Here is a 25701-nt window from a genome sequence, read left to right as displayed (position 1 = left end):
TTAGGCGACCCTCTCCAAAAACGGGGACATGAGCTAAATTTCTTGACATTTTCTGGGACAGCTGGTGAAAAACCGGGACCGTCCTGGCCAAACAAGGACACCTGGTCACCCAAAACATGACAAAGAATAACACAGTCCCAGGCCGCGGTGCACTCTGGGGTGTCAGCGCTTTGCTCTGTTTGACTTTACTTTGAGCTGTATTCACAGCAGCCGCAGTCTGTGCAGCATGTCTAAACAAACATTGGCAAAGCCAAGAGACTTTGCATGGCTGAAATCTCTTGGCTTTGCCAATGATTGTTCAGGACTTGTGCTCTGAGGAGATAGATACAGAATTCACGAATGGTTATAAACATGCAGATCATAAACTGAGGCTTGTAAAGGCCCCGGGCCTCGAGGAGGAGTCGACACAGGGTCTGAGGGATCGACGCTCGAAGGATGAGGGTCGATGACCCCTCCCCCCTCTCACCCCCCTCCCCTCTGTCTCTCCAGGCTTCTCACCCCCCCCTCCCCTCCCCTCTGACTCACCAGGCCTCACAGCGCCGAGAGATGAAGCTTCCGCTTCGAGGCGCCCAAGGGCTGCAGCTCCACCGTAGGCGAGTCAGACTCACCGGCTGCAGCTACGGAAGACGTCACTTCCGGAGGTAGTGAATTCGGATCTGCGCATGCGCCACTCACTGACTACGGATTTATGGGGCAGTGAGCGCAGTGGACGTAGTGAGTGTAGATCTGCGCATGCGCAACTCGGGTTACGCAGTTGTGAAAAGATCGAATGTTAATAACTGCGCATGCGCGCACCTTCAGTTGCAAGTTGAGAGGGAGACCTATGTTTAAGGGTCTGCGCATGCGCAGCACGGCCTGTGGTACCTTGACAGCTGTCCGCCAGGGTCTGCGCATGCGCAGTGCGACCAGTATGTTACCCGACTGCTGCCCGTAGGGGTCTGCGCATGCGCTGAGGGACCAATGTAATGTCCTGACAGCTGAGCCCTGACCTCAGGTTTGCAGCAGACAGAGCAGGATCCCCAGTGCAGGGGTGAGTGCAGCGTCATCACTGTTTGTGTTTATGGGATTTCACAGCACCAGAGAGAGCTGAACCAGACCCAGGCAGAGGGGAGTCACTGGACACCCAAGGGGGGGTGGGCAGAGGAGAAGGATTCTATGGGGCCCACTCTGGGGGGGGAGGGGGGAGGGGCAGAGGTAAAGGATTCTATGGGGCCCCCTGGGGTGGGGGCAGGGGTGAAGGATTCTCTGGGGCCCCCTGGGGGAGGGAGGGGCAGGGGTGAAGGATTCTATGGGCCCCCTGGGGGGGCAGAGGTGAAGGATTCTATGGGTCCCCTGGGGGGGCAGAGGTGAAGGATACTATTGGGCCCCCTGGGGGTGGAGAGGCAGAGGTGAAGGATTCTATTGGGCCCCCTGGGGTGGAGGGGCAGAGGTAAAGGATTCTATGGGGCCCCCTGGGGTGGGGGCAGGTGTGAAGGATTCTCTGGGGCCCCCTGGGGGAGGGAGGGGCAGGGGTGAAGGATTCTATGGGCCCCCTGGGGGGGCAGAGGTGAAGGATTCTATGGGTCCCCTGGGGGGGCAGAGGTGAAGGATTCTATTGGGCCCCCTGGGGGTGGAGGGGCAGAGGTAAAGGATTCTATGGGGCCCCCTGGGGTGGGGGCAGGGGTGAAGGATTCTATTGGGCCCCCTGGGGGGGAGGGGCAGAGGTAAAGGATTCTATGGGCCCCCCTGGGGTGGGGGCAGGGGTGAAGGATTCTATGGGGCCCCCTGGGGGGGGAGGGGCAGGAGGTGATCAGGGAGCAGGCGATCAATCAATCAGAGGTTAGTGAAGCTGATAGAGCGCGCAGGTCACCCGACTAGTCTTACCATCTTCACCTGGGCCCATACGCATGACTTAGCCTAATAACCACCAGGTGACTTTGGCGCCAACTCTAATCAGTGATTTATGAATTTCGTTTTAGGACCTATACCATTGTCTTACCAATCCTTATCATCGGTACCTAAAGTCCTACGGGATCAAGGGAGTTAGCAAGAAAATAGGTAGAACAATAATACTTCATTTACCTTAAGTAACCACAAACTCAGGGACGATTTCAACTCTTTATCTATGAAAATTATTAAATGTCACAGTCCAAATATGCAAGATCAAAGCTCTTTCAATTAGGAAGATAATGATGAAAGCAATAATATGCAAAGAAGTTGTGAAACTTAATTTTGCCATTTAAACAAAGGTAGGGAAGAGAAAAGGGATGACAGACGATAACATACCTACATTTATTTATATTTACCTAAAATAGTGTGAAGACCAACCCTGGCAACGGGCTGGGATAAAGGACAGAACCCCGAATACACAGGTGCCACCAAGATAAAACAGGTGCAGACCAGAATCAGGACAGGTAAAGCCAAAGTGGATCAGGACAAGACCACCATAGGTTAAGACCGACACCCACAGCTAAAGTTGCTCCACCAGCGTTACAACCCTCTCTACAGCTAACAGTCGAACCCCAAATGGGTCATCAAATCTTCTCCCTTAGAAACACCGAAATTGCTATCGATTTTTCTGACAGAGTGCTCGGCCAGCATCTCTGCTCTCGATCGCCTATTGAGTGCGTTGGGCAGGGGCGGCTGGTGACATTTGAAAGTGGTGGGCGTAAATACTGCGCTGTGGCGAGCGCGCGCAGCGAGCGAGGCCCAACCACCTATGGGGGATTCAGGGGTTCTCCCACGAGAACATTTTGAAAAAAGAGTGGGCAAATGGTGCCTTCTCAAGCACATTTGAGAAAGAGATATCTTGGCCAATACATCTCTGGGACTAGCCAGACAAGTCTCTTTGCACTTGCACAGATACATCTCTCTCCCTGCATTCGCATAGGCACAGTCACCCTACACTCATAGACCCATTACTCACCCTTACCTGACACATCACTAAGCCAGCATTCACCCATCCACATCACTCACTGTGGACTCACACAGGCACACTGCTCAACCTGCACTCACACAGACATCACTCACCCTGGACTCACACAGGCACACTGCTCACCCTGCGCTTACACAGACATCACCAACCCTGCACTGTCACAGACATCACTCACACAGGCACACTGCTGACCCTGCGCTCACACAGACATCACTCACCCAGGACTCACACAGGCACACTGCTCACCCTATACTCACACAGACATCACTCACCCTGGACTCAAACAGGCGCACTGCTCAGCCTGCACTCACACAGACATCACTCACCCTTCAATGCACTGCACTCAATAGGTTTCATGTCTTTCAGCCTGTCTAGGCCTGACATTGCCTGGTGACAGACTCCAGTACATAAGACCACGTCAGCTGGGGCCTCTGAGCAGCTGGGGGTGCTCAGCACAGACCCAAGAATGCAAGCAGCCCCTGCAAGCAGCCCCCCCACAGACACTGGTGTTGTTATTGTAGGATGTTCGTCACTGCAACAGCCTGCACTGCAAAGGAAAGTGGGTGTAGATGCAGCAGTCAGAATAGAACCGTGGGTCAATGTGCCTGCTCGCGCTCTGCCCAAATTTAATTTCGTTCGTTTGCGAGCTTTATTCTCATATCAGACCCGCCACATGCTCTATTGTCAGTGATGCTTTTTATGGGTCTTGTCTGAAATCACTGCCCCAGGGATTTATTATCCGCTTTCTAGTAATAAGGGATTTGCTGTCTGGCAGGTTTGTACCCAAGTGGAACAAAGAAGTGACGTGAGCTCTTCGTGCCCAGAGGTAGAAGCTCACCTCCGGGAGGTATTTGGGGTTTGTGTCACTATTTCTGTTAGGATCCTTCCTAGCGCTGCCTGAACACGCTCCCAACCCAGACATCTCTGCCACATTAAGGCTTGAGCATTGAATTCTGCCATAAATACAGTCTGCCTCAACGGGGACCGGCGCCAGAACACCAGTACGAGCGAGCGATTATAGAGTCCACGCGCTGCAGCTACCAGTGCACACATAATGCACAGCGAGTGAAGCGCATTGTCCCTCGGTTAAAGGGCTGGCCAGTAATCTGAATGTGCAATCACTGCCAGCGGTAGTGCAGTAATAAACGAATACGTGCAGTCCGGTGACAGCAGTCGACGCCAACTGCTTTATGAGTAGAGTACACGCGCTGCCCAGTAACTAAAGTGTGCCCCCAAGACCCAGTGCAAGGGGTACAGAGGAATTATCAATGATTGTAGTGTGCGTGCAGTGCTCCGTGAGTGTATCATTCGCTCACTGCCCAGTGCTAATTTATTCACAGTTAATTAAAACCATTCAAACAGTCACGGCTCGCAGTACTCGCGAGGGGGGGGTGGGGGAGTTGCGGGGAAGGGGGTCACGGTGGGGGGTGCGCCAAGGGAGAATAACATTGAGAAAACTTACATGACCGCCTCTTCTCCTTGTCCGCGTTGGCGCCTCATCTTCAAACAGGAACCGGAACAGGAGCAGCAGCAGCACTGAGTGGCAACCCCTAAGCCAATCTGCAGCGCCAGGGCACAGTTACTCCTCGCCCGCAGCACGCCCATTAGGAGTCCGAGGGGCTCCTAATGGGCATGAGCTAACAAGTAAGAACACAAGTGCGCATGAGTAGGCACGGTGCGAAAATTCGCCCTCTGTCCCCACTCATGCGCAGTTGTGTTGTGCTTCTGGCTGCTGCCCCCATGTCTGACAATGCATGTCAGTCAACATGACGCCAGACCGCCCCCCCCCCCTCAGTCTCTGAAGGGGGTGGGCGGTCTGACGTCATGCTGACTGGCATGCATTGTCAGTTCTTCCTCGGCGTCGGTGTTTGAACTTGTAAACTATTCAGTTTACTTAAGTTCAGAAACGTCGGAGCTGTGGGCGGCGGGGCTACACCCCCACGCCCCAATGGACGCACCGCGCCTGGCGTTGGGTCAGTGACAGGTCAGCTATTCAGACAAGTTGGACAAAACTAACTAGCTAAGCATACTCTAGTTATACTATTTTTCAGGGCAGTGTACCACCCCCCAATGTTGCAAGTGTAAGGATCCCTAATTTTGATTGGACAAAAGACGAGGAGAGGTCATCACACCATATCAAAATGAAACTTTTCTTTAGAATATTGAAATTAGCGTTCCCGCCCATAACTTTATTTTCCCATGCACGTTTATTCCACCCAACAATGGATGTTCTAATAGTCAATACAATGTTATAATATAACTTCCTTTTGAGAGTTCAGCAGGTCATCTTCCCAGGCGCATCTCAGTCCCTGGCACTCATTCAATGCCATGACTTGGGCTTTCTTGGTTTCTTCTGCGCATGTCCAAAATGAGTACAGTGGGATTTCATCAGGTCCGAAATGTGATACATGCAAAAATAGAAAACAAACAGTTTTAGAACAAAGAATAAATGAATGTTCTGTATACCACGTATCTCTACTCTATTCCCATTACTTTATTTTAACTATAGCGTTAGGGGTTAAGCAGAATGAACAATTTAGTTAAAGCAGCAAAGCAAGCATTATCACGTTATGACATAGAGAACCCATTTTAGGTTCTAGTGCGCAGAAGCAAAGTTTTCCCCTCAAGCGAAAGGTACATCATGTCACATGAGTATGACTGACGCATGCGTAGAACAGAACCTGCGTTGTGGCGCCCATAATAATGAAAAAGGATTACGGTTAGTAAAAGCACATAGGCAAGCTTCCCCTAGATACTAAAAATGTCATGTGGTGGAATATTAATAAGACAAAACATGTAGTTTAGTAGGTTTACAAGTTATTTAGAGAGGGCTGAGTCTGAGCAAGTTGCTTTTCATGTGCAACCGTGCTCCATCAAAGCGCAGCTACTCCACCACAATGGTCTCAAGGTGCTAGGGGAGGGGGGATGGCTCCACTGAGTGCTGGGGTCATCCAAAGACCCAGGTCTTGAGGTCCTTGCTGAACAGAAGCAGTGTAGGGATGGGCCGGAGGTAGAGTGGGAAGGTGTTCCAGGTCTTGGCTGCGAGGTAGGAGAAGGCCTTTCCTCCAGTCCTGGTCTTGTAGATGCGTGGGACGGTGGCCAGAGAGTGGTCAGGAGATCGGAAGAGTCTCTTGGGTGCGTGGAAAACGAGGTGGTTGTTTAAGTATGATTGTCCGAAGTTCTGGAGGGTCTTGTATGGGTGGGTGAGGAGCTTGAAGGTTATTCTTCATTGAATGGGGAGCCAGTGGCGATCTCGGAGGTGTTGGGTGATGTGGTTGCGACGGGTGATGTCTAGGATCAGTCTGACTGTGGCGTTCTGAATGTTCTTGATTTAACGTACTCGTTTCTTGTAGATTCTTGCATAGAGAGCATTGCCGTAGTCCAGTCTGCTACTGATGAGGGCGCGCATGACTGAAGAACTGTAATCTTCATTCTCAGGGAATACTTACTAATAAAAAAAGAACTTGGCACAGAAGCTGAAAATATGAAAAGACATCTTTATTAAATTTAATAAGTGAGGCCACGTCACACAGAAGCCGTAGCAACTGAATGAGGTAGTCTCCAGAGTACAGAGAACAGAGGCCTTTTATATGCTCTCAGGGTTACAAACTTCAGCATACAAGTAAGGGGCAGTCCTAGCTTTTGCAAGCATACAAAATACCTAACATTCCTTCTTACACAAGCCGGACAAACCCATAATAAACGGACCACAACCCATATCATAAACAGACCATAAAAGAAGGAACAGAAACAGATAGAAGTAGGATAAGGCATGTTTGTGTGCAGTAAAACTTTACGATGTCCTGTGCTCTGATCCTTAATCTTGATCAGCGAAAGGGCAGGAACTGGTTTGGCAAGGTCGGCTTCAGGCAACAGGGTCAGTTCACTCAGGTCAAACAGGAGTCAGCACAAACTCAAGCTAAGGTGTACGTGTCCTAAAGACTTGTCAGCCACAGTCATAGGCCTATGTGAGGGCAACCACAAAATGGCTACCATGCACAAAAGGGAACCCAAGGGTTCAGAATTCACAGAACCTCATGACCGTTTTTCTGGATTCGGATGGGATCTATCTGAAAGCTTTTCAGAGTATACGAAGGGTGTTGAAGCAGGCCGAAGATATGATGTTAATCTGGCCTTTGATTGTGAGCGATGAGTCTAGCATTATGCCTAGGTTTCGTGCATAGTGCTACGCAAATAAATGATGGACGGAATGCTGAATAAATCATACATTCACCCCCAGTCAAGAGATCTGGGTTAAATCCATTGTTCTTTTGCTCGCCATGCTACCCCAGTTTAGACCCAATCATATGCAAATCAGTCTTGACCCTGTGCCTCATGGGAACAGTTCAGACCGACCTGCCAAGCCAGGTCCTCCCTGAACCGGAAACAAGCATCCTGGGACCTGTTTCTGGGTATTACCCTTTATCAGCCAGGCTAGCTTGAATCCAGTGGCACAGTGAGCAAGGGACCCACGTGTGGGCATACCCATCAAACTTAGGGTGAAAAGTGCTGTACAAACAAATGATGGGCGGAATGCTGAATAAATCATACATTCACCCCAGTCAAGAGATCTGGGTTAAATCCATCATTCTTTTTCTCACCATGCCACCCCAGGTTAGACCCAACCAGGGAGGACCTGGCTTGGCAGTTAGGTCTGGACTGTTCCCATGAGGCACAGGGTCAAGACTGATTTGCATTTCTTTTCCATTAGGTGGCGAACCCCCACATGCACAGCCGTCAATTTAGTAACACCATTAATCACTGGGATTTTGCAGTGCTTAAATATCTGTGTCTTTCGTTTTATATACCATTGCAGAGTCTTATATCTGACATTTTAGGTCGAGGCTACCGTCGCACTGCGAAGCAGTGGGCGGAGCCGAAGATTTCATGTTGTTTAGTATGGGGACTTGAACCCGCCCCTCTTCTCCATTGGCTGGCCTCGTAAATGCTGGCCAGCCATTGGAGAAGAGGGGCGTCACTCGGTTCTAGCCCCGGCTTGAGCAGATTCGGGGGCGTGTTTTTAAAAAAATTTTAATCAGTGTCGTCATCCGTCACTCAGCAAAAAAACACGCCCCCAAATTGCGAAAATGGCGGCGCTTTTGTTCTGCCAATTCCCCCCGACCGCCGGCGGAAGAAGTCGTCCTCAGGTGTGTGCTTGCTGTCCTGCCCCTCCTCGTTGCTTGTTTTAACTTTAAACGCGAGGCGCAGGTGCGGCCAGTGCTTGTTTTCAATCAATGCACTTTTGAGGGAAGCGCGAGTTTACTGCCCGGCGATAAAATGAAATGAAGGGTGCCACTTTGTACAATTCAATCACGCTCGGAGGTTTACTCTCCTCCTTGCAGTCATGTTACTAAGTACAGTTCCCATTATTGGAGATTATTTCTTGTCGAGAAATGCGTTTAAGGTATTGCTCCTTCAAATCTGACTGCGTCGCTTCAATCATTCCCTTCAGGGGACCCGCGGATACTCGCTGCTGAACACCTACGTCCACAGTCTGAGGCTCTCTTTGTGAAGGGCTTTCAGCTGTGTACATTCGGCGAGGAAGAGAAGGTTCTAGAATTAGGTTTGTGTTTAATGTGCGTGTCCTCAGCTTCACATTAAACCTGAGGGTGTGCGTAGAGGGGCGAGAGCTGGGCCGGCTGACATTTAAAATTTTATAAATACTTCAATATTTTGTTTTATCTAATACTGTGAGAAGATTATATTCTAAGTGGCCGCACTGGCAAAGCCAATAGGTCTCATCGATGAAAAGCTACTTGCGGTGGATAACGGGGAAAGTGACGGTAAAAAAAGCGCTATGAAGTGGCCAGTGCTGGTCACGTCATATCGCTTTTTTTTGTATATGGTGGTTGGGGGGTGGAAGGGAATAAGCTTCTTAAAATTTTGCAAATGTATTTTAAAAAGTGTCTATAATGCTTTAAATGCATGTATGTCTCCAGCAGATTGAACCTGCGGCTGGAAGCGGTTCTGTAGGAATCTCAGTTTGGACCTTTTGAGGGTTTTGAGTGTTGCTCAAAGTTCCCTACTCGCGCCTTTGGTCGTGAAAGAGTTTGTCCTGTCCCTTGTAGCACCAGCTTCAGACAGTAATCCTCTGGGCGGCCTCTGGCGTCACTGCAGGGCAAACACACCCATCCCCAGGGTCACACAGACGCCCTGCCCTGCCCTTGTTACCCAGATAAGAGGCCTGTGCGTGGGTGGGGATTGCCTCAGAGCCTGCCAGGGGTCGGTGCGTCACACCAGTGCTGGGGGCGGGGCCTGGCTGCCATAGTGATGATGCTACAAACACATCCGCTGCTTCCAGTCTAATTTTAGACCAGGGCACAAACCGGTTAGTTTACTCTGCCGTCCACAGCTCTCCAAGATCAAAGGCTGTCGCGTGCCAAGGGGGAAGTGTGTGTCTGTCCCCATTTCATTGTAAGTACTGTGCAAGGGAGTGTTTGGTGAGGGTGACTAGTGGGCTCCGTGCCAGCTGACGCCCTGGGCTCCCCCAGTCCTGACCCTTTCACTTGCAAACCTTTGTAATCTCATTGTTCTCGTCCTGTCTCTTCAACTGAAGTGAACTAAGCCCACAACTCCCAGAATGCAACGGGGTGTGAGTTGGATTTCCCGGACTGGAGCAGGGTGTCCCAGTGACCTACATTGTTATGAAACCATGTGCTTGCTGCTGCTGGCTGCTTCTTGAATCCACCTGTACTCGGACCCGGGCATACATTCAACGCGGCCCAAATGACATTGTTTGACTTTCATTTGTTAAAGCATGAATCTAGCTACTAACGTGCCCAGGACCACTTGATGGGCTGAAACTAGTGTTAGAGCCGCAACCACAGCCACTCAGCCACATCCCGGAACTCTCCAGTTTCTGACGCCAGGAATAGAAGCGCCAGACCATGGTTTTCTTTGCATTCTGGGACTTATAGTCCTGAATTAATAATGGGGTAAAGATGGCTTCAAATCACAGAATGCAGATGCAAAAACCTGGATTGACGGAGCCAGTCACACAAGGTCACGTGAGGCTCGAGAGGCCTGCTTCTGCTGTGACCTACAGGCCATGCGTCTGAATCCCAGCTTGACTTTTTATGTGTGGCTCTGTCTGTGTGTGTGCGTGGCTCTGTCTGTGTGTGCACGTGGCTCTGTCTGCGTGTGCGCGTGGCTCTGTCTGTGTGTGCGAGTGGCTCTATCTGTGTGTGCGCGTGGCTCTGTCTGTGTGCGCGTGGCTCTGTGTGTGTGTGTGTGTGTGTGTGTGGCTCTGTCTGTGTGTGTGGCTCTGTCTGTGTGTGTGGCTCTGTCTGTGTGTGGCTCTGTCTGTGTCTGTGTGTGCGCGGCTCTGTCTGTGTGTGTGTGCGTGGCTCTGTCTGTGTGTGTGTGCACGGCTCTGTCTGTGTGTGTGTGGCTCTGTGTCCGCAAATACTCTCTACTACTCCCTAATGCTCACCTATTGCCATTGTAAATGTCAATACCATTTATTTAAAAAAATGTCATGAGCAATGCCAATAGCTCTACCTTTAATAATGCCGAGACCATTGCATTGTAAATGCTTGTTTAAGGTGTTTTAGCAAGATGTGAAAAATCTGAAGTATCATAATTCCATAAATAACTTATTTTTTAAATCTTTAATTCCATAGCATCCTGAGGATCTAGTGAATCTAAAAGTGCTGAGTGCAAAATTCGTAAAACATTAAATTCTTAAATTATGAAGGGCTAGTCCACCATCTTTCAGTGGCCTATATAAAGTGTCTAGTGCTGAGCAAAGGGATTTCTTTGCCCAAATAAAAGCTATAAACATGCTCTCTATTTCCTTAAAAAACTTCATCTGTAGAGCCACAGGATCAGCAGCGAACATAAAATTATATAGTGGTAAAACTGACATCCGAATTAACCCAATTCGACCCCATAATGGAGAGAGGCAACTTATTCCATTTAGTGAATAGTGCCTTAATCTTACTGGAAAGGGGGGTTTAATTTAGTTCAAATAAGTTATTAATATTTTGTGTGAAATACACCCCCAGATATCGCTTGGTTCTGGAATTAATTAATAGATAACTTTTGTGCATTAAAGTGTCTTGTGTACAATTACATAATAAAATTTCAGTTTTTGATTTATTAATCTTATAACCTCCCAGGGCTTAATACATTTGAAAGATTGACAAAACTCTTTTCTGATTTTCAATATCTGGTTTTAAAAACAACAGTATATAATCTGCGTATAATTTAATGGGAGTCATACCATCTACAGGTGGATTTATATTTGGTGAATCACGAACAGCGATAGCTAAAGGTTCAATGAAGAGGTCAAAAAGAATGCGTGATAAAGGGCAGCCCTGTCTTATTCCCCTATTTATCATGCATGTTCCACTATTTCTAGCATTTATAACTATTTGGGCTTTTGCTCTCTTGTACATACCAGATATTAACTGAATCAATCTAATAAGAAATCTTTTAAAAGAATTATAAAAAAGGCATGTTTTTCCGTGCAAAATAATCTAAAGCTTCAGTTAGAAAGATTGTATTAAAAGATAACTGTCTTACAGACACTAAACCGCACTGGTCTGAGTGGATAAAAGTTCCCATTACCGAACTGATTTGGTTAGCTAAAAGCTTCATAATTTATAATCCACATTTAAAAGGCGAATGGCCTATATGAATTGATGTATTCATTATCTTATCCTTTTTTTATAAAGCTGACTACCGTTGCTAAACAAAATGAATCCGGAATCTCCCCACCCTCCAGAACATGATTAGCTCATTTTAGTAGTTCTGGGTTTAAAACTGACGCAAAACTTTTATACGACTCTGCCGGAATGCCATCTTCCCCGCAGGCTTTACCATTGCTCAGGGATTTACTACTGTCTCAATCTCACTAAGGGTAAATTTTGCTACCAATGCTTGTATTTGGTTTTCTTTCAGTCTTGGGATTTCTCGCTTAACTAAACAATCAGTAAGTGCTCTTATATCCCTTTGATGTTTGGGGGGTACCAGATATTGCTTTATAGTGCTTAAAAGATTACATCTGAATTTCTTCAGGGTCTTTGATACTTCTCTGTGTCTCTGGATCTATTATTGATATTATCTTATTTTGCTGATTGGAGATCTCTTGTCTGCCAAGCCAGTACCATACTCGCTCTTTTCAAATACCTTTTGTAAAGATATGTTTTTAGCTGTGTATTCTTGTTCATCATAATACTCCTGCATGCATATTCTGGCTTTCCTAAGGAAGTCTTTGTTAGCTTTTGTCGCTGAGCATAGTACTTTTAAACATACCTGATTTAATTCTGTTTCAAGCTCGGCCCTTAATATCGACTGTTTCCTCTTCTTTACAATCTCTTTCAATGTAATATATCCACATATCATGGCCTTGTAAGCCTCCCATACAATTTCAATACTAGTTGAGTTATTATTTATTTTAAAATAATTAACTGTTTATATCTCCATATCTTTGCACCAAAAAAAAGAACCTGGGATATGAGGTAGGACCTCATCTATATCTATAATTGGGGATGGATTATCAGTTATTGGGGAATATATTGTAGCTATCATAATCCTGTTGTTATTAAGAAATACACTAAAATATAAGCACATCTGCCTTCCGTATCTGTTTGGGAAATAGTATCTTGTAGGGGGAAATGCTTTCTCACATACAGTGACACCCCCCTGTTCTGTTGCACTTACACATGATAAACACATGATATCCGGCCCACTGCGTGAACATTTTGAAAGCTGGTTCCTTTTTCTCAATGTAGTGTGTTTCCTGAATCAATACTGCATCCGGGGAATGTCCTCTTAGCCATATATCTATTGCTCTATCCTTAAATTTGTTATTTAACCCATTACCACTCAGCATCACAATCTAATTATTTCTCTAAATTGCGCTGTCATTTCATATTATTGATTACATATCTGAAAGGTTTGTCAAAGTATTGTTGCCTTAGACAATAGTACACTGTGCAAATCATAATAACCAAAATGATCATAATATTTTCTCCCTTAACCCTGTGCACATTTACTTTCTGTGTAGTCTCCCCGCATCTACCATTCTTCATTTATTTATTTTATTTATTTATTTGCGGGTTTATAATGCGCTAGAATCGACTCTATACAGAGTATCTCTGCGCACAGAAAAAAAGAGAGACAGAACAGAGACAAGCCAGAAGTACAGAGTAGGCAGACAGTTCAGTATAGTCAGTGGATACATAGATTAGGTCTGAAACAGAAACGTTTTAAGTTTTTTCCTAAAGCTTAGATGTTCTGAGCATTGCCTAAGCGCAAGAGGGAGTCTGTTCCACGGAGTGGGTCCAACACCTGACAAAGCCTTGCCGCCTTGTCTGGCCTTCTTTGCGGCTGGCACTCTCAGTAGAAGTTGGCTACTTGACCTCAAAGATCGAGCTGGGTTGTATGGAGTAAATTTGCGTATCCAATAAGATGGCCCAAGTCCATGTAGGCTCTTATGAATTAGGCAGCATATCTTAAATTTAACCCTATTACGAACTGAGAGCCAATGTAGTTTGTCCAGGAGGGGTTTAGATGGTGATCTTGGCGGGTTATTCAGTACTAGCCTCGCTGCAGTGTTTTGCACCACCTGGAGTTTTGCTAGTACACCCTCATTGGCTGACATCAGGAGTCTGTTGCAATAATCGAAGCGGCTCAATACTAACTGTTGGACCTGGCCTCGTGGCGTGGTTCCCCCCGTTCCTCAGCACCCCGTTAGCCTTGCCAAGTACCCAGAATCCCCTGATCGTCCTGTTCCCTGTACGCCCAAACTGCCTGCACGACCCGCAGCCGACGACCAGCCCCGCATGCCCCTGCATCACCCCACAGGGCCCAACAGCCATTTTCCTTTCCTGAGGCCCCTGACTCCCTGGGCCTAGCATGACCCCGGCCCCAGCAAAACTTAGGCTCTAGACGTGCCAGTCCCGGCTGGGGGGTAAAGGGCTCCCCGAGTGAGATAAGACAGGGAGTTTCGATTGGACCTCCGGCCTCCCCGAGAGACTGGTTTCTCTCACACCTCTGTCCTCCCCCTGAGGGCCAGTTTCGATCGCACCTCTGGCTCCCCCGAGTGCTGGCTCCAGACCTGCTGGGCGTCTGGGAATTCCCGGGCGCATCTTCAAAAAGGATCAAAGAGCCAACCGCCGGACCCGCCCAATGACCAGCCCCCCAAGGCATGAGACCTCTGCCTGCGAGGGTCCGGACATCAAAGGGCCACTGGACTATATCAAGGCCCGCCCAACAACTAGCGGGCAGTTGTATACTGGACAAGAAAGCCCTGCTGATCTGATCGCGGCTGAACCTTGGGGAAAACTGAACCTCTGAACTCTTCGAGCCCTGCTGACGCTGTAGCGGCTCCTTCTCGTATCACGGAACTGGAACGCGGAGCCCTGCTGATGCTGTCGCGGCTCGTCCTCGCAAAGACGGAACTAAGAACCTCGGAGCCCTGCTGACCTCGTCGCGGCTCGAGCTTGAACTCTAAAGAGATCTTCGTGAAACCTCCTGAGCCCTGCTGACGCTGTCGCGGCTCCTCAAGAACACCTCCGGATCGAGCCCTGCTGACCTCGTCGCGGCTCGAGGAGAACTCTGGTCCGGCTGGACCATCGACGCTACCGACACGACCTGAGTCGACTCAAAGTGAGTGAAGCAGCCAGTATGACCATCATCTTCCGTATCCCCCGGCTCGAGGATTGAGAGCTGTGCGCAGGGTACGCTTCGTACTGGCCTAAAGACTGAGACTGTCCCGCTTCCCTCTTCCCGAATTCCTGAGTCTTTACGATCCCTCGATCGCTTGTAAATAAGAGTGCTGCTTCCTTTTTACTGTTCATAAAGAACCTGTTACTGAAAACCTACGGTGTGGTGTCCGTTCATAAGTGTGGTGTGAGCTCAGTGTGTACGATCCTAGACCCGACGTCCTCCCCGGCGAGGACCTCACGTTAAGACTCGGCATTACTTGTGGGAGAGGTGGGTCCCGGGGTGGTCGGGTGAGCATAACCTGGCCCTCTGAGATCGCCCCTTTTAACAATAACGCCTGCACCAAAGTTTTTTTGGTAGAATCCGGTAACATAGGAAATACTTTTCGTAAGAGACCAATAACATGGAAGCATAAGCCCACCACCCAGTTGTCATGTTATTTAAAGGAGAGCTCACGGTCGAGGCGTACCCCTAGATTTTTTACAACCTGTTTGGGTTCTGGCACTAGACCAAGCTCGTGCGGCCACCAGTCCGGCATCCACATGATCCTAGCCTCCCCGAAAAGCATGACTTCAGTCTTGTTTACGTTGCATTGGAGATAGTTCGATGACATCCATTTAGCCACAGCTTTCATGCATTCGAAAAATGACGTCCTCACTTCGTCAGAGAGACTCTTAAAAGGAAACAGGAGCTGGGTATCATCCGCGTAAGAAACGGGGATGAACCCAAACTCTCTCAGAATTCTGGCCAGGGGCGCCACATAGATATTGAAAAGAGTGGGGCTCAAGCAAGAGCCCTGTGGCACCCCCTTGGTGATCTTAGTCTCTGCCGATTGAAATGAGCCCATGCTAACACCTTGGGTACGGTTAGATAAAAAACTATTTAGCCAGGCTAATGCTGTGCTCTCAATGCTGATCATGGTCAGTCGTTCGATTAAGATCTTATGAGATATCGTGTCGAACGCTGCCGACAGGTCTAATAGTACCAGGATAACAGAGTACCCTCTGTCCTGGTACATATGAAGGCCATCAGTTACCGATAATAGGGCAGACTCGGTACTATGTTTTGGTCTAAAACCAAATTGGGAGCAATCTAGCCTACCAGCCTGTTCAATATAATTTGATACATGCTTATTTACGTGTTTCTCTATAAGTTTCCCCGTAAAAGGAAGCAAGGATATGGGTCTGAGATTAGACATGTCAGTCCAGGGAATAGAAGGATTTTTCCTGATAGGTCTAACCAGTGCTTTTTTCCATTCCCCAGGAACCTGACCTTCCATCAATGAGAGATTCACAAGGCACTGAATCCGTGGGCTCAGAGTGCTCCCTACCACCGACATAATTCTTGCCGGGATAGAGTCTGAGGGGCTACCACTCTTAATCTGGCCTAGAGAGCATTCTACCTCTACCAGAGAGATGGGGGGAAATATGTCCAAGGTCATAAGGCCTGGTTCTTCTTCATCATCCAGGGAAGAAAATGTTCCTCCTACGGAAGATGAGTTTACATTAGTAATGTGATCATGTATCCTATCTGTCTTATTAGTAAAAAACTGAGCGACTTCGTGACACAGTTGCTGTGAGGATAGTTCAGGGGTTTCACAGGCAGCTGGCTTCACAAAGGACTGGAGGATTTGATATAGAACCCTAGGGGTATTACCCGCAGCTGAGAGTAAGGACTCAATATGCGTTTTTCGCGCACGTCGAATATCTTTGTGATAAGTTGTAAGGGCCGCCCAATAATGATTCTTGTCAGCTTCACTATGGGTGGTTCTCCACACCTTTTCCAGCTTTCTAGCGGATTGTTTAAGAGATCTTAGATGCTCCAAAAACCATACTTCCTGTTTGTGTGCTGAGCGTGGTTTGAACGTTTTCATAGGGGCAATGGAATCAACAGCTTTGAGAATAGCTTGATTAAGATTAGCTAAAGCCGTTTCCACACCCTCTGAAGGGCTAATGGGGGGCTCAACAAACCACTCATGAAAGGCTTCAGGGGTTACCTTATGCCATTGCCACTGTCTGCTAGGCAGAGCTTGTGCCTGAACGGGAACTTTCCCTAAATGTGAGGTATGGAATTCCATGACACAATGGTCGGTCCAATTTACTTGTATAGGGTGAACACATTTAATGGTGTTGGATTTATTCGAGAAAATAAGGTCCAAGGTATGTCCTGCCTGATGTGTGGGACCAGTATTCATCTGAGTTAGTCCAAATAAGGAAAGATCAGTCAATAAGGACTGTGCCTCCCCACATTCCTTCAATTCGCTATGTACATTGAAGTCTCCCAAGAGAATAAATTCATTCTCAGCATTAATGTGTCTGGCCAATATCTCCAGCAATGAGATAGAGAAATTAGTACAGGGGCCTGGAAGGCGATAGACTAATGCCCCTTTATGGCTGATTTTATTAGAGATACAGACCTTAAAAACCAAAATTTCTAGATTAGGAGTGCTATTTTCCTCTAAAATGGAGATCGACAGATTGTGTCTATATACGATCGCTATGCCTCCCCCAGTTTTAATTGGACGATCTAACCTGACTATTTTATAGCCCTCTGGGATCCCTAAGGTAATAACCGTAGCCGAATGAGGTTTTAGCCATGTTTCAGTTAAGAAGCAGAGATCTGGTTGCACAGAAGAAATCAGGTCCCATACTTTACTATGGTGCTTAGGTAGAGATCTAATATTCACAAAAGGTTCTTACCTCTCAAATGTACCTGTGAAACTGCCCTTGAAGCGGGGGCTACATACAGGTCAACTGGTGGTTTATCATGTAGGGCCTGGAATCGACATTTTCGACATCCTGTCATATTTACTAATTGTACAGAATATTTCTTAAGATTGTTTAATAAAGTGCTGGGTATGACTTGAAAGTGTGTCATGCTTAGGTGCTGTAACAGACTTGGTATTCACTTGTCTAATCACCTCGTAAGACGTCTTGTCATGTAGTTCTTAGGAACCCTCCAGGACCTGCGTGTTTTGGATGACCGAAACTGAGGGCTTGGTGTCCCTACTGCTTCCGAAACCCCCCACAGGAAATGTCAGCCATTAGACCAGCTCGCTTTACAGTGCCACTACCAACCCCATGTATTCTACAGTGGTGTAGGTAGGTTCTGGCAACGATTGAATATGACAACCCTGATTCCTCTGGGATCGTGGAAAACTGATCTACTGCACTGATTTACACAAATGACTTCTTACCAAATTCAGTATTCTAGCTACTTTTAGAGCAGCCTACCTTTCTGGGTTATGTGTATTTATGTTATTATGTTTCAGCATAAATGTACTTTCATGTAGAATCTGAGGCTTAAAACCTAGAACTAAGTAAGTCTCTGTGGATGAACCCAGTGTCGGTCAGCGATGACTGGCCTAGAACAAACCGTAAGCACCATGAGCTCAAAATATTAACAAGGTATTGAGTTGCATACTAGTTCTGGCAAGACTATCCTAGTCATTTCCAATGCATGGTGCTACATGTAAGCAAACACATTTTTTACTGGCTGTAGAGTGCTTTCTTGCATCACAAGTTGCAGCCCAGTGCTTGGTCACCTTTGATATGTTTCATACTTTGTTTTCGTCAGAAGGGCAGGTCTTGGTGAGGGGTTGGTCATGTGCTGCTCCGGGCATGTACTGTACTAGTGAGTGAATCTCCTTCTTTCCCCTTTGGTCAGAAGTGGTCCTGGGCAAAAGTAATACAAGTGAATAGTATTGTTCCGTGGCATACCCACAGCATGGGGAACCTCATATACACTATGTTTATCCTACAATGTCCGTGCACAAAGCAAACAATAATTATAGCAAAAGTCTGTAAAACAGGCTTCTCCAACTAGTAGCTTGTGATCTACTGGTAGCTCTCCAACTAGATAGAAGTAGCTCTCTTATGTGCATCCCAGCTTACTAATTTGGAACGTTTTTCTTTGTTGAATTAATGTCTACAGACCTAATGAGTGTATTCAAGACAAAAAAGTGTGTGTTTTCAGAACTCATAAGTTAATGTTTAGAGACAAAAATGTCTGAATGTCCAAAATATATGTAAAGCTAGTATCGGAGTGATAAATCATACACTATTACTGATATTATACCTTAATGCTAGGGGTATTGTAGCTATGGATGTCATATTAACCGTATAGAGGCATTCCAATCTGAAAAGGTTTTTTTACTTTACTGCTTGCCGGATGTACTACTGAAGTGATCACTGTGAGTAATCTTGCATGGGGGGGGGGGACTAATGTGATCTTGCCTGATGTGGTTACTATTTCAACACAAATAATAGTAGCTCACAATGATTTTAATTGAACATGAGTAGCTCTAAGTACACAAAAGGTTGGTGATCTCTACTCTAAAAGGTCTAGATAGAAACTGTGCAAATGAATTTGCACTGCTTAAAAACACCTAAACATTAATAACGACTGATTTTATACTGACAAACCCCCGCTGCAGTTCACATCAAAAACTGAAAACAGCAAAGACTTACAGCCTGATTCATGTAGGCAATAGCGCTCGCAAAAGGGCCAGATTCTGAGAATCTGGCCCTTTGCGAGTGCGATTTTTGCATTTGGTATTCATGATACCAAATGCAAAAATCGCTATTTAAGAAGTCGCAAATATGCGAGGAATAGCATTTAAGGAATCTCTATTAGAGATTCCTCAAATGCTATTCATGACACATCCTGAAATTGCGATTTAGCACTTTTGGGGCCGCTATTTACCGAGAGGTCAGACCTGTCGGTAAATAGCAGAAACTCAGAAAAATGCTTTTAAAAGCATTTTTCTAAGTTGCATGTTGCACACACACATGTCCTTTGGACATGTGTGTGCGCAACACCTGTCCAAATGTGCATTTTAGGGGTGCTACAGGGCGTCCTTTGGACACCCCTGGCACCCTTTCAATCGCTATCTTATTTGCGAGTAGCAAATTGCTACTCGCAAATAAGGGATACTCCCCATTCATTCCTATGGGCCTCTTTGCCCATAGGAATGAATGGGGAGTATTTGCGAGTAGCAAATTGCTACTCGCAAATAAAGAACATGTAGGAATCGCTATTTAAGTAGCAATTCCTACATGAATGCCGTTTTGCGTGTCCTCAATAGCGAGTCGCTATGATTCGCTATTAGGGACACGCAAAACGGATTGTACATGAATCAGGCTGTAAATGTATTGCAGAGTTTCTTTCACTTTGTTTTAAATGTTAAGTATAAGTCTTTCTAGATAGCATTAGGTTATAATTATAGTTACTTTATATTAACTTGCTTTTTTTTGTTACAGGTGAAAGGAATGCTTTAGGAATGGAAGATTGAAAGGACATTCGGGTATATTTTTTTAAAGCAAAAGTCTGCAAGGCTGGGCATTGAAAATTCATCCCATGAAGATCCGTTCAAAAAACAAAAAGAAATCTTAATCTATACACTGAAGTAGCATGAAAACAAATACACTGCTTGAAAAGACTAACGTGAGAGACACTAGGGAATAGAGAACTTTCTAAATGTACTAAAACACTCAAAGCTGTTTCTTATAGCATTCTATAAGGAGTGGATGAAGTCAGCATAGAAGAAAGACAATATATATTTATCATAAGTAGGGTTTGAACATAAATCTCACGCAATGGAAAGACATAAGTATTCAGAATGTGATAAAACATTCAGGGCCACTGGCCGTCTACAATTACACAAGGTCGCCCAAGCAAGACTCAGAACATGTAAATGCAGGGAATGTGGGCAGACATTCAATCAAACGAGTCTTGACACCAGGAAGAAGTTACATGAATGTACTGAATGTCAGAAGGCAGTGCATGCAAAAGGACACCTACCGGTACAACAGGCAAGCCATGCTGAGGAAAATACATTCACTACAAAAGGCAACTTGCAGGCATATCAGAATGGTCATGCTGATGGGAAACCTTTTAACCTAACTGAATGTAATCCAGCATTCATTACAAAGACAGACTTAATACAACAACAAAACATCCACATTGGGAAAAAGCCCCATGAATGTAGAGAATGTGACAAGTTATTCATCAGAAAGGCAAACTTAATGCGACTTCTGAAAATTCACTCTGGAGAGAAGCCATATAAATGTACAGAATGTGACAAGGCATTCTATAGAAAAGAGTTGTTAAAGCAACATCAGAAATTCCACACTGGAGTGAAACCCTTTAGTTGTAGTGAATGTGACAAGGCATTCGTTGCTAAGGGAGCGCTAATGCATCATCTGAAAATTCACACTGAAGAGAAACCATATAAATGTACTGAATGCGAAAAGGCTTTCATTTCAAACACAAACCTAATGCAGCATCTGAATATACACACTGGGGAGAAACCATTTAAATGTACAGAATGTGACCAGGCATTTGCTGCAAAGGCAAACCTGATGCGACATTGGAAAATGCATACTGAAGAGAAGCCATATAAATGTACTGAATGTGACAAGGCATTCGTTGAAAAGGAATCCCTTATGCGACATTTGAAAATCCACACTGGAGAGAAACCATATAAATGTACAGAATGTGACAAGACATTCATTACAAAAAAAAGCTAATACGACATCATAAAGTCCACACAGGGGAGAAACCATATAAATGTACTGAATGTAACAAGGCATTTGTTACAAGGGGAGAGGTACATCGACATTATGCAGTCCACAATGGGGAAAAACCGTATGAATGTGCTGCATGTGACAAGGCATTCTTCACAAAAGCACTGTTGAACCAACATCAGAAAATCCACACTGGAAATAAACCATACAGTTGCAGTGAATGTGACAAGGCATTCATTACTAACAGAGAACTAATACGACATCAGAGAGTCCACACTGGGGAGAAACCATATGAATGCTCTGAATGTGACAAGGCTTTCAGTACAAGTGCATCCCTAATACGACATCAGAGAGTGCACACTGGTGAGAAACCATATAAATGCACTGAATGTGACAAGGCATTCATTACAAAAGGAGCCCTTATTCTACATCAGAGATGCCATACTGGAGAGAAACCATATGAATGCACTGAATGTGACAGGTCATTCATTGCAAAAAGCTATCTCTTGCAACATCAGAAAATCCACACCGGAGACAAACCATATGGTTGTAGTGAATGTGAGAAAACCTTCTTTACAAAAACCTATCTCTTGCGACATCAGAGATTCCACACCGGAGAGAAACCATTTGCTTGTAGAGAATGTGAAAAGGCATTTGTTACAAAATTGCAATTAAACCAACATCAGAAATTCCACTCTGGGGAGAAACCATACCGTTGTGGTGAATGTAAGAAGGCATTTTTTACAAAATTGCAATTAAAACAGCATCAAAAATTCCACTCTGGGGAGAAACCATATGGTTGTAGTGAATGTGAGAAGGCATTTGTTACAAAAGGGGAATTAAAGCAACATCAGAAAACTCACACTGGAGAGAAACCATATGATTGCTCTGACTGTGGCAAGGCATTCACTGCAAAGCACACCCTTATACTACATCAGAAAAGACACACTGGAAAGAAACCATTTGGCTGTAGTGAATGTGAGAAGGCATTTATTACAAAACAGCGGTTAATGCAACATCAAGAAACCCACACTGGGAAGAAATATCAATGCAATGAATGTGACAAGGCATTTTTTGCAAAGGGAAGCCTAACGCGACATCAGAAAGTTCACACTGGAGAGACACCGTATAAATGTACTGAATGTGACAAAGCATACACTCTAAAGCACCAACTAGAACAACATCAGGAAATCCATACCGGAAAGAAACGCTATTGTTGTAGTGAGTGTGACAAAGCATTCTTCAGAAAACAACACTTAATGGTACATCAGAATACCCACACTGGAGAGAAACCATATAAATGCACTGAATGTGACAAGGCATACAGTAGAAAACACCACTTGTTGGAACATCAGAAAACCCACACAGGAGAGCGACCATATCAATGTATTGAATGTGGCAAGGCATTTAGGAGAAAGACACACCTAATGCAACATCTGAACGTCCACACAGGAGAGAAACTATATAAATGTACTGAATGTGAAAAGGCATTCACTTTAAAGCACAAGCTAGTGCAACATCAGAAAATCCACACTGGCGAGAAACAATACGATTGAAGTGAATCTGGGAAGGGTTTTCCAAGGGACTGCCTAATGCTACTTCTGAAAGTCCACACTGGGGAGAAACTATATGAATGTACAGAATGTTACAAGACATTTGTTGCAAAGAACATCCTAATGCAGCATCAGAAAGTCCACGGGAAAGACGCTATTGATCTACTGAATAGGACAAGGCATTCGACTCAAAGCACCTATTAGAGCCATCTCAGAAAATCCACACCGGGAAGTAACCATTTGCTTGTAATCGGTGTGACAGGGCAGTCATTAGAAACAACACTGCAATATCATGGAACCCAAACAGAAGAGAAACCATGTGAATTCATACAAGGGCAACATTCTATCAATGTACTCAATCTGACAAAGCATTTCTTGAAAGGTGAGGACTATTTTTAGATTGGGAGGTTCATACGGGGTGGAAGCCACTCCGCTGATCCGAATGAGCCCTAATGTGACAAGTCATTTATTCACCAAAAGGAAGACTGTTTTCTGATTTGACATTTTCCACAGGGCGAAGCCACATCAGTGTACTAAATGTGATGCAGCATACATTACATAGACTGGGCGATAATATCATTTGAAATCTAACACTGGTGAGAACTCTAATAAATTTACTGAATGTGAAAATACTTTCATCATAAACTCATCACTAAATAAACATCTGAATCTCCACAAGGGGAAGAAATCATATGAAATTGCTGAATGTGACAATGTGATTTAGAAATTATAAGCTAATGCGATAGCAGGACACCAACACTGGGGAGAAACCATACGAATGTACCAAATGTGATCAAAATTTAATTATAAAAGGAAACATACTAGGTCATCAGAATGTCCACATCTGAGAGAACCGTTATGAATGTGTTTGAATGTGAAAAGGCTCAGTGTGCCCACCAGGCACAAAACAAGAGTTTTCTGACTCGGACAAGACATTCATTAGAAAGGAATATATTATGTAACATGAAAGTTCACACCAGACAGAAACCACTAGAATATAATGAATGTGAGAAAGTATTTACTATAAAGTGCACTCTAGTGGGTTATCTCACATCACACAATGGATGAAGGGTAGGATGACCAAATTATTAAAAACCAAACTCTGGGAAATTTGGCAAATATATAAGTAGAACTAATAGTTTTAGAGCGACTAAAGAGCACAGAACAGCTCAATTGACAGCACTCGTCAGCATAGAAATGACAGAAATGAGGGTATATGGTGAATTCAATGCAGCCTTTATACTCCATATTATATGTAATGCAGATTGCTATCTGTTTGAGCCATCTAACTGATTCTGCACTGGGACAGAAAAACACATTCATTTAGGGGCGTGGCCTGATGAGATGGCAGACTAGATGTGCCTCTGTGGAGCTCCCGGACCAAGCACGATAATCCTGCACTATCCTTATACACAGACAGTAATCTAGCAGCATAATTCCTGCTAACAGCACCAACGAGGGGTGCGTGTGCCCAACTAAAGGCTGAAGACCATGGCAAAGCCTAAACACGCCACAGGGAGTGGAGTCGGTGGACTAATGTGGCTGAGGGCTGCTGAAGTCAGTAGGTGGGCGTGACCTGTGTCAGTATTGGAGGGGCCCAGAGTGGGTCCTCTCAGGTGAGCATCATCCTGTCCTGATAATATACAAGTGCCGGACACAGAAGCCCTGCCGGCGATTGGGGGCTGCGGTAAGACCAGAGCCTACCGCTAGTGACTGGATGGCAGCCAGCCATTGCAGAGGCCTGTTGGAGCCAGTGGATGGACTCAGCCCATAGTTTAGTCGGAGTGGCATGGAGGGTGTTAGGCTGGGCATGTGCCATCCCGACTTGACCTCTGCCTCTAACCTGCACTGGGGTGGGGGTGAGTCCTTGCCGGAGCAGCAGCTGTGGATGGTGAGAGTAAGACACCTGAGTTCTTTTTTGGCTCCAGGGCGCCCTGTGAAACTGTTGCTGGAGTTGAGCCTGGGGTTGGCATGACATTCTGCATCGGAGCGGGCCTCTGGTGATCCTTCTGAGCTAGATTGGCTGAAAGGCAACATAAGACATGAGAGCAGGGTGCCAGGCAGGGACTCAGAGTGATGCTGCTGACACTGAGGGGGGCACACCATAAAGGCTCTCTGTCTTGTTGCGAATGTATCTAGGACCCTAATTAAATATTCCCGATTCATGCCCTTGCGTGGTTATAACAAAACATATCCTTATAAAGGCATAAGAATCATGTCCATATTTAGTCATAGCCCATGCAATCCAAATACGGCAAGGCTAATCCCATAGACTCCTAGAAAGTACAACGCGTTCTTTAAACAAACCAAGCCTCCAGCAGCCCGGGAATTCCCCCTGCTTTTATTTTGATTTACACAAAAACTCCTGGAGTCCAGAAAGAACTGTTAGTTCTTAGTGACGTCTTATGTCCAACCTTACATCAAACTCGGCACCTTTCAGGTATAAATATACCAACGTTGCCTTAAGCAAACACACTGTGGTTTGGAGCAGAGCGGCTATCTATTTTCCTGACGCCCAGCTGATGCGAGTGCTGAAGGAAGCCGACCCTCCCATTTGACGCACTGAGAGAGACGCTGTCTTTTCTCCTGCCGAGAAATTCCAGCTCCGGTGTTTCCAGTCACCCTTGCGGGTTGCTGGGAGATCGAGTCCTGAGAGAGATACACGACCTCCTTCATTCTAAAAACCAAGGTACAGAGCTGATTAGATCTTAAGAGAATTCTTGATTCAGATTCTTGGCAAAAAACCAACTTAACTTAAACTGCAACTTACTTACTCCTTCCCACGTATTAGGCTTAGGTCAGGTACACCGGGGTAGGCGTATCTTAGAAGCTCCAGTTGAGTACGTTAGTCAATGTTTTTATGTATGTATATATTTTATCCATTTTAAAGTATCATATGGCTCAGAAACCATATCAATGCTTTTACAGCATTATTTCATAATACTACTTTTACTGTACGCACTTTACTTCATGATAAGTATTGCAATTGCGGCAACTCACTTCTCTTGCATGAGAAAGAGGACTGCTCAATAAA

The 25701-nt window shown here is 45.6% G+C and overlaps 1 protein-coding gene across 1 annotated transcript; it reads left to right on the top strand.

Moving 5' to 3' along the window:
* Window positions 1-934: 934 nt before the first annotated feature.
* On the top strand, window positions 935-25701 carry LOC144806122 (uncharacterized). Its single transcript, XM_078672553.1, is given in 3 exon segments — window positions 935-1030; window positions 19849-21106; window positions 21109-25701. Coding segments are annotated over 2 exon segments (2484 nt in total). The 5' UTR covers window positions 935-1030; window positions 19849-20184; the 3' UTR covers window positions 22671-25701.

Source organism: Lissotriton helveticus, assembly GCF_964261635.1.
Source record: "Lissotriton helveticus chromosome 1_1 unlocalized genomic scaffold, aLisHel1.1 SUPER_1_unloc_47, whole genome shotgun sequence".
In the NCBI taxonomy this organism is placed as follows: Eukaryota; Metazoa; Chordata; class Amphibia; order Caudata; family Salamandridae; genus Lissotriton; species Lissotriton helveticus.
This window is presented reverse-complemented; position numbering and strand designations above follow the sequence as displayed.